General features: G+C 40.6%; 1 protein-coding gene across 1 annotated transcript; it reads right to left on the reverse strand.

Moving 5' to 3' along the window:
- Window positions 1-5524: 5524 nt before the first annotated feature.
- On the reverse strand, window positions 5525-8342 carry LOC132390769 (general transcription factor II-I repeat domain-containing protein 2-like). Its single transcript, XM_059963320.1, has 2 exons — window positions 5919-8342; window positions 5525-5833 (listed from the first exon to the last, which is right to left on the reverse strand). The coding sequence occupies exon 1, from the start codon at window positions 7856-7858 to the stop codon at window positions 6017-6019; it is 1842 nt and encodes a 613-aa protein (XP_059819303.1). The 5' UTR covers window positions 7859-8342; the 3' UTR covers window positions 5525-5833; window positions 5919-6016.
- Between the last annotated feature and the right edge of the window lie 2111 nt (window positions 8343-10453).

Below are 10453 nucleotides of genomic sequence, written 5' to 3' on the forward strand. Positions count from 1 at the left end.
CATTCTGATGAAGGTGGAATCTAGAGTAAATAGTCAAAAGGTGGTTTGATGCCTTCATTGTCATAGAGCTGTGAGTGTTATTCACTGTCCCTATCATTCTGGGCCTTAACGCTCTACTATGGTGGCAGAATGCCAAGTATGCACCATATGGACAACACTGAAGACGTTCAGAGGGATATGATGGTGGCTGGCTACGCCTTTCCAAGGCATTGTCAAGACAAAACAAGACAAGATTGTATAATGTCATTTCCAGAATATAAGTGTAAAGGAGAATGAAGTTATTGTTTCTCCGGATACAATGCAGTGAAAAAAATTACAGTAAGATAAAGACGACAACAATAATAAAAAATAATAAATATAAATACATAAAATAGCTTTTATACATTGACTGATTGTATGTCCATAAAGTGATGCTAGGCACTGGAGTACCTCTACATAAGGTGACTGACAGAAAATGATAAAGTAGTGGCAGTGAGGAGTGTGGAGCAGTGGGTTAGTGAGTGGAGCTCTTGATCAGCCATACTACTTAGGAAGAGTAATTATTTTGGAGTCTTGTAGTCCTGACATGGATGCTATGTAGCCTCCTCCCTGATGGGAGTTGGAAAAACAGTCCATAAGCAGGGTGGCTGGGATTCTGCATGATATTACTGGTCGTTTTTCAATACCTTTGAATATGTCCTTAATGGTGGGTAGGCTGATGCTGGAGATGCATTGGGCAGTTTGACTACCTTTTGTAGAGCCTTCCTCTCTGCTGCAGTGAATTTTCCATACCATGTGGTGATGCAGCATGATATGATGCTTTCTACTGTACATCTGTAGAAGGCCATTGAGTATTGATGTGCACAGTCCAGCTATCTTCAGCCTCCTCAGAAAGCAGAGGCATTTCTGAACTTCCCTGATGGTGTAGAACATTTTCTGGGATCATGAAAAGCTGTGTGAGATGTTCACTCCTAGGAGTTTGAAATAGGCTTAACAAGGAAAGTGTTTTTACTCCATGGCTCCCAGTACAGTTTAGGAGAACACGGATTTCTCCAAAACTCAAGAGCACTTTTGAGATGTAAGAGCCCTCTGTATTTCAGTACCTGCATTTTTAAACAAGCCTGCTGTTAGGTTGTGGGTGACATTGACTAAGGTGTATTTATTGTGATGAAAATTTGATGACAGAAGTTTGAATTGAACTTCTCGGTTTAGAAGCAGCAAGAAATTTGCACCCAAACTCTCAGTTATGCTCAAAGAGGATTTCAACAAGACCACAATACGAACTAGTCCTAGAGGCCCAGTAACTTAAATAAAAACGCTTCTGAAGCAGGGGTACTTTCTACTTTTTCGACCTGACACCACTTCATTTCATCCATGTCACTGTTCAAAACAGCATAAATATTACCACATGGACTGTGTTATCAGAAACTACTTTCCATATGGAAGAGATTCTCTCAGATACATTGCTGCTGAGTCTTCAAGTTGTAAGCTGAGAAAACATAACATAGCAAAATTATAGAAAGACCTATCAATCACAATATAGCAATGACTGTCACTTTGTAAACAATACAAAAGGAAGACTTGAATGAATAATTTTACAGTGCTTTAAAGCTACAGCTTTGACACAAACTTTGTATTTTTTGATAATAATTACATTAGAGATCTTGTACCCAGAATAACATCTTTGCAACTTCAGGCTAATCACTTTATGCTTATGATACACTCAATTTGGGATCTGGGTGGGAGTGAAATAAGAGGATGCACACTAATTTCAATGTACTAATCAATTTATTCAGTACTTGAAGAAGCCTAAGCAATGCAATATTTATCTAAAGAAATGCCATAGGCTCTGAATCTACTGCAGAGCACCTTTATTCCCTCTTCCACCCCCAATATTGCTTACAGTACAGTCCACCAGTGAAATTTTTGTGTAAGTTATGGAGTGGTTGTGTTTGCTCCCAATAATACTTCTCCTCAGAGGAAGTGATACCTCACCCCTTGTACAAACGAATGCACCTTCCCTACAGGTTGCGACTGCAACCCTGCCCTGGCAGAGTTCAGCGAGACCAATGAGTTCACAATAGAGTAAATTTGGCATAGCGTGTCTAACCGTGTTATGCAATTTATGTTTCAAAATGTTTCAACAAGCTCAGCTACCGCTCGGTCAAGTCATGTAGCAGCTGTTCAGTACGTAGCTGTATTCTGCAATTTATGGTTTGAAAGGAGCTTAGCTACCCCTCACTCAACTTAGCATAGCTTATACTTAGAACCTCTACTCACTCATCATTTGCCTTTACGTTCTATCGTACCATACACTCAATCTAAATATCTTAGCTATATATTAAATCACCTTTAAAAAATTTTTAAAGAGCAACACTGACGAAATGGAACAAACTACTGTTTACAGTCACAGAACTCTTCCAGGTTGATATAGTGTAGAATATCAATGCAAATTAGCTCATGCATTACCAAGTTGCAAGCAAGTCATTTTCTTTTAAGTTCAGCATTAGAAATGTTGAATGAACCATCTGTAGCATTAAGCTAATAGTGTAGAACCGCAACAGTAATGTTCAAACCAAAAGTCTTTTCCACCATAGACTATTCATCAGTGTACAGTATATTAGATTTGTTTTTCTTGTATAAAATACACAAACTGTGCTTAAAGACACAGACCTTTTCCCCATTTTGTCATAACAGCATAATTTAGAGATGAATAGGAGCTTACTATAGATAATGTCCCTAAGTTTGCAGATGACAGAAAACTGGAAGTAGGGCATTCAAGAGATTACAGTTGCAGGGATATGGAGCAGAAAGCAAAAAGCTGGAAGAACTCAGTGAATCCTGGTGGAGGATCTCAACTAAAAATGTTGGCCATCTTTTGACTCCTTAGATTGCCTCATTGCGTTGTTCCTCCTGGATGTAGGGGATGGTGGATTGAGGGTGTTAGAGAGGTTATTTACATAGAGTGAGCTGTGAGGACAATGCAAAGTTACTCTGACATGATTTTAAAAAGTTGGATGAGTTGGTGAATATGTGGCCTTCATTGCAAGAAGATTTGAGTACAGGAGCAAGAATGTCCCACTGCAGCTCTACAGGGCCTTGATCTGCTGGAGTTTTGTGTGCAATTGTGCTCTCAATATCTGATGAAGGATTTTTTTTGATCTGGACAGAGTACTGCAAAAATTTATTGGATTGTTTCTTGGAATGGTAGGTTATTTGGTCAGTTAGGATTATATTCACTGCAATCCATAAAAATAAATGAGGATCCTATAAAAGTCCATAACATTCTAACAGGATGAGATAAACTAGAAGCAGAAAGAAACTCAGATGGCTGGAGGAATTCAGCAGATCAAGCAGCATTTGTGAAAGACTAAACTACTAGTCACTGGTTATACTACTTAGGAGAAATTTTGTTAACCATAGGATGGTGAGCCTGTAGAATTCTGTACCACAGAAGAGAGTTAAAGTCAAGTTAGTTAATATATTTTCAAGAAGGAAGTAGATATATTTCCTAATTCACAAGAGATCAGAACCTATGGAGAGAAGATGGAGGGAGTGGGGAAACAAGGCACTGAGATAAATGTTCAATGGTGGAACAGGTCTAAGAATTACATGGCATACTCATTCTCTTATTTTCTCTATTTCTATAAAGAACATAAGAATTATGAGGGGGAATGGGCCACAGGGATCCAAAAGCCCATTCCAACATTCAATAAGATCATGGCTGATCAGATCTTGACTTCAACTCCGTGCATCCCAATTCACAAATTTGTTGTTAATGCAAGGATAAGCCTCTCCTCATTGATCCTTCCTTGAGTAAGAAGACAAAATAGTATTCAGTAGTACAGGTATGACTTTACCAACACCCAGTATTGTTGTAGCAAAAGTTCCTGCTTCTACACAGATTACAGCAGTACTGGTAACAGAAAATTGCCCTAATGGAATTCATAAATCATGATCAAATATTCTGAGATATGGAAAAAAAATTACTCTAACAAAATTGGTGTTGATTTTAATTTTATATTCAACTCGTATTTCTAGTTACATGTGGGTTTGCTTTAAGAAAAATTGTGATATGGATGTTTTTCTGGGAATTCCCTCCCCCACCCTGATGTAGAATCAGCTGTAATTGATTCCCTTTGTGATAAAAACTATGTTTTATTTTGCCTACCCCATTACTTTCCGTATTGCCATTGTTAACATCCTGCTTTTCATACACAAGGTCATCCAGATCAGTCTGCACTGGAGCGTTGTGTAGGTTCTCTGCATTTTTATTAACATGCAGTCGCCTACTCTGTTTTGTTTGTAACTCCAGAAAATATTCGCTAGAAAAACCCAGGAGTTGGGATATTTGTCTACTTCCTTGTCCTTTTCCTTTTCTTTTAGTGAGGTGCTCAGAAATGACAGGGTGGTGTAACGATGCATGTCATTCATGTACTTCTTCTCCATAATGAATTATGTAAACAAACAGAATGCTGAATCTAACAATATATTTACAATATTAATCAAAAAGTACTGAAATATTAAATACACTACACTCCTCCCTGCTTAGCTACAAACTCCACTTCAATATAGAATGCATCTCAACTCAAATATGTAAACTATTGTTCTCTAGTCATCTTATATACACGGTATACTATATAATACTATATAACTGTACTATATATACATCCACAACATAGTAAATTTTAAATTGTCCCATTCCCATTCAGACCCAAAGATTTAATCGTTGTGGAGGATTTTTTACTCTTGTGGGATAATGTCTTTCCTGACCGGGGTAGTGTGGTGGGGGGGGGGGGGGGGGGGCTGCAGGAGAGACCTGTGGCTGTGAAATAGCCCCAGGTTCTGGGGCCTCCGGTGGTTTTAAGAATTGACTCTGGGACTGCAGTATGTGGTTCTGATAGCTCTGGATACTTCTCTTCTCCAGCAATTGATCCTGCTTTCCTCAACTAATTGATGTGTCATCTCCAGATGGCATCAGAAGCAATATCCACTATGCAGAAGAGTGATCCAGTTTTGTCCTTAATCTGTCCACGTCCCCACATCTGATCATCTCCATAGTCCCTTGCCAGGACTGATTGTCTAGAAGTGAAGTAACAAACCTACTTGATTGAGGAGCCCTCAATTTGTCTCAGCTGTGTGTCCTGCATACTCCTTCTGAGATTGGCTTTGAGGAGATCCAAGCATGAGTGCAATGGAGAACCCAAGAATGGCATAGCAGGTGAGTAGTTGTTTGTGGATTGAATTGCATTGCGATATGAAAGGAGGAAATTAGCAACATTCTGACTGAGTATCAGCGTAGCAAGCTCTACTGGCATTGCTCGAAACACATTCCTTAGACTCTGGACAAACCTTTCCAGCAAGTCACTTGAGGCTGGGTGGTATGGTGCAGATGTAGTATGTCTTATTCCATTCATTTTCAGGAATGACTGAAACTGTTCTGCAACAAACTGTGGTCCATTGCACTGACTAAGTCAGGGGTCAGCAACCTTTACCACTGAAAGAGCCACTTGGACCCGTTTCCCACAGAAAAGAAAACACTGGGAGCCGCAAAACCCGTTTGACATTTAAAATGAAATAACACTGCATACAACGTTTTTTTTTGCCTTTATGCTATGTATAAACAAACTATAATGTGTTGCATTTATGAAATTGATCAACTCCTGCAGAGAAAACGAAATTACATTGCTGCATGCAACAAAAACATTTTGAACTCCGAAAAAAAGACGGGTTGAAGGTTACTTTTAAGTAAAATACTCAATGTCTATTTGAGTCCTTCTTGTATTTATGAAAAACGCCGAACTTAAATTTTCCGCCAGCAGCAAACCAAAAATAACATCAGCCAGCTGTCAGCCTGAAAAATAAAAGGACTATTTCATTGAACAATGAAAAAATATGAATATATGTAAAATAATAGGCAATTAAAATATTTATCATACTTGGTTAATGGGATTTCTGCTCCTGGACCTCAGCGCACAACGTCTGCACATTAGGGCTGTATGACGTCACCTTCATCTTTACACAGGATCGCAAACTGTCATCTGTGAGGCGTGCGCGATGTTTTTTTAATAAAGTTCATGTTGGAGAACACCTGCTCACATACATATGTGGATCCAAAGATCGACAGGACTCCAAGCGCATACTTTTTCATGTTTACATAAATGTCGGGCATAGCATTCCATGTTTGGAACACAAGTTTGTCTGGTTTCGGGAGGTTTTCAATATCACTCCATTTGTGATTCTGAGCAAGAACGGCCTTCTGACGGGCAACATCTTCAAGGTCTGCTGTCAAGCGTCTAAACTTGGACACCCATATGTCTTTGTTGGCTATGTCGGCCAGTTCCATCTCAAGATCAGGTTTACTCACACCTGCCAATGCAGTCGTATTCAGTAGGGAAGGATCGATGCTTAAGGGAGTGACCGGGAAGGATAATGTGTTTTTTTCCTCTCTGAACTCACAGAAGCGTTTCCCAAATGATGTTTGCATTGCGATGATTGCAGAATGTAAATACTCCGAAATTATCATGTCGTGACCTTGTTTGAACTCTCTCAAATTGGGGAAGTGAGACAAAGTGCCTTTCTGTAAATCTCTGGCAAGCACTGTCAACTTGCGCTCGAATGCCAAAACATCCTCCAACATGTGCAGGGCTGTGCGTCCTTTCCCCTGAAGAGCTGTGTTCAGCGTGTTCAGGTGCGCTGTCATGTCTACCATGAAGTGTAGCTTTTCCAGCCACTCTGGCTGTTCCAGCTCAGGAAAGGTGAGCCCTTTGCTGCCCAGGAACGTTTTCACTTCTTCCAGACACGCGACAAAGCGTTTCAGCACCTCCCCTTTGGACAGCCACCGGACTTTGTTGTGCAGCAGGAGATCAGAATATGCGCTTTCCAGCTCGTCCAGTAACAAACGGAATTGACGGTGATTTAAACTTTTTGCCATTATTTTATTGACAATCTGAATGACAACATCCATTACTTCTGTGCATTCTGGAGGAAATGTTTGAGCGCACAGTGCCTCTTGGTGCAAGATGCAGTGAAAAGTCAGCAGCTTTCTGTCCAGCGACTTCTGCAGTAAAGCCACAAATCCCTTGTGCGTTCCCGTCATATTCGGTGCCCTGACACCAGTAGCTACTGACACCAGATGGGTGGTCTTTATTCCTTTGGCTCTTAAACAATTCAAGACAGCCTCACAGATGTCCTCCCCCCGTGTTTGTTCTTTTAGAGGTATCAACTCAATCAGTTCTTCCTGTGGCCCGGCAGAGTTTACATACCGGCAGAACAGCGCTATTTGTTCAATATCACCTTTGTCTTTAGACTCGTCACAGGCAATCGAGTAGGCCACAGCTGAATTGATGTCTTCAATTTGCTGACTTGTGATGTCTTCTGCCATTTTTATGGTTCTGTCTTTGACAGTCTTTGCAGAGAGGGGCATATCCCTGATTTTCTGCACAATTTCACTCTTGTTTTTAAAGTCCGTGAATAGATGTTCTGAAATCTTAATGAAAGATTCTTTTATATATTCACCATCTGTAAACTGCTTCCCGTGCCTGACTATTTCCTGAGCGGCAATATAACTAGCGTATGTCGTTGATTTTCCAGACTTCATCCATTTCTGGAAATGATTTTTGCTCAGATCAACCTTCCGCATCAGTTCCGAAACGGCTTTTTTTCTCTCATCTCCATCCGGATATTTTTGAGCAAAGGCTGCGTGTTTATTCTGGAAATGCCTTGCGACATTTGACTTTTTGTTGTTTGCTAGTTTCTCATTGCATATTAAGCATACCGGTAAACCAGTCTCGTCAACAGTGAAAGCAAATGAATCTGTCCAAGTATCATTAAACGTTTTGTTTTCTTCAGTCACTTTTCTTTTTTTAGAATTCTCCATAGTTGGCTTACCTTGGATCGAAAAATTAAAGAAATCGCGCACTGACGGGTGTCAGGTATTGGCAGTGGTGACGTATATTAATAGCGATAAAAACACGTTGTAGCGGTGTGCTCACGCAGTCAGTAAACTGCAGTCGAATAACTTTATTTGAACTAAACAGCCTTGCTTTTAAGCCTCCCTCAACCCAGCCCCCATGGGCGCGGATGCTGCAAAAGACGCATACTCACAAACCCCCGTAGGCTATCTCCCTTAGCCTGAATGCTGGCTAATTGTGAGCCGTTTCGGATGTGCCAGGAAATGTGTCGTCACAAAGTCTTATTTAGATTGTACAAGATCACCATAATCTTCAAATTTAGAATTACATTTCAAAAGCTAACAAACTAACATAAAATACATTTTAATTAAATACTGACCAATTATTTCCCAAAGCCACAGGGAGCCGCAGCACAGAGCTGAAAGAGCCACAAGTGGCTCCGGAGCCGCGGGTTGCTGACCCCCGGACTAAGTGTTCTGGAACACCAGACCTTGAGAAGAAGCTTCTCAAGCCACAGATGAAGCTGTCTAACAATATAAAACCCTACGGCATACAGGAAAGATACAGGCATGGATAGTGGAATGGCTGACAGGCAGGAGGCAGTGAGTGAGAATAAAAGGGGCCTTTTTCTGGTTGACTGCCAGTGACTAGTGGTGTTCCTCAGGTGTCAGTATTGAGACTACTGCTTTTCACATTGTTTGCCAATGATTTAGATAATGGAATTGATGGCTTTGCGGCAAAGTTTGCAAATGATATGAAGATAGGTGAATGGGGTAGGTAGTGCTGAAGAAGCAATGCATTTTCAGTTGGGCTTAGACAAATTGGAAGACTGGGCAAGGAAGTGGCAGATGGAATACAGCGTTGGTAAATGTATGATAATGCATTTAGATAGTCATAGTGCTGACTATTATCTAAATGGGAAGCAAGTTCAAACATCAGAAGTGTGGAGGGACTTGGGAATCCTTGTTCAAGACTCCCAGAAGGTTAATTTACAGTTTGAGTCCATGGTAAAGAAGGCAAATGCAATGTTGCATTTATTTCAAGAGGAACAGAATATAAAACAAGGAGATAATAATTAATAAAAAACACAAAATGCTGGCAGAACTCAGCAGGCCAGACAGCATCTATGGGACGAGGTAATAACGATGTTTCGGCCTGTTTCGGACAAAGCCTCAAAATTGAGGGGCAACCCTTTAGAACTTAAGGAATTTTTTTAGCCAGAGAGTTGTAAATCTGTGGAATGCTCTACCACAGATTGTGGTGGAAGCCAAGTTCGTGGGTGTATTTAAGGTGAAAGTTGATCATTTCTTGATCAGTCAAGGCATCAGAGGATATGACAAGGAGGCAGGTGTACAGGTTTGAATGGGATCCGGTATTAGCCATGATGGAATGGCAGAGCAGACCCGATGGGCTGAATGGCCTAATTCTCCTCTAAAACACCAACAGTGTGTGAGGTTGTAGTGGATGTTATTGGTAATATTTCTTGCCATTTTGTAGTGCAACTACAAAGTGGTCAGAAATGCAACTCATATTAAGAAATTTGTACCCATGAATGGTCTGCCAAAATCCACATGAATCCTCTGCCAGTAGTATGCAAGCCATTCTCAGGAATGCTGCTCTTGGCATCTTCTGGATGTGTTGGCATCCTGAACAGTGCACAGCAAGCTGCTCGATCTGCTGATCCATCTCAGTCTTGTGATGGTGTCCTCTAAGAAAGAGAGCTATCTCTATATTCATGCTGCTGCTGTTAGTGGAACACCCTTCTGTGGATTAAAAATGGATACAAGTGGTTTATGATGAGAAACGAGGGTAAAATACCTTGCTTACAAGTATTGCTTGAAGTGTTTTACACTCCAACCCAGACTCAAGGCCTCTCTGTCAATCTGTGCATAATTTTTCTCGGCACTGGTAAGGGAACATGATGCAAAGGCTACTGAGTATTCATGTCACTCATAACATGTGACACAACTGCAGCTATACTATCAGGAGAGGCATCACAGGCAAACTTTACTGGACAACGTGGATTATCATGTGTGAGTACAATGTCTGATGTCACCATTTCCTTTACCTTTTTGAAAACTACCTCACATTGCCATTTCTTCCTGATCTGTTGCAATCAGTTCAAGGGGTGGAACACAATAGCCAGATTTGACAGGAAGCTGTTCCAGTAATTGACACATCCTATAAAGAACTGCATTTGTGACATGTCCTTTGCCCTTGGGGGATCCACCACTGCTTGAATTTTCTCAACACACTTGCGTAAAGCTTGTGTGCAATGGTGTGACCACAGTAAGTGATACTTAGTTTAAAGAATTCATGCTCTGATCCCATAATCTTCTAATCTTTTTGACACTGTCTTGGGATTTTAGAGATGTTCCTTGTCATCCGTTACCAGTAGCAACAATATTATCCAATAACAGAGAGTGTCTGGGCAGCCTTGCAGTACCTTGTCCATAACTTTCTGCCAGAGTCCAGGTGCAGGTACTGTTTCAAATATAAGCCTATTAAAACAGTGAAGCCCTTTGAGAGTGCTTATGGTGAAAAACACTTTGGACTCTTCT

This window comes from Hypanus sabinus, chromosome 3 (genome assembly GCF_030144855.1).
Source record: "Hypanus sabinus isolate sHypSab1 chromosome 3, sHypSab1.hap1, whole genome shotgun sequence".
Taxonomy (NCBI): Eukaryota; Metazoa; Chordata; class Chondrichthyes; order Myliobatiformes; family Dasyatidae; genus Hypanus; species Hypanus sabinus.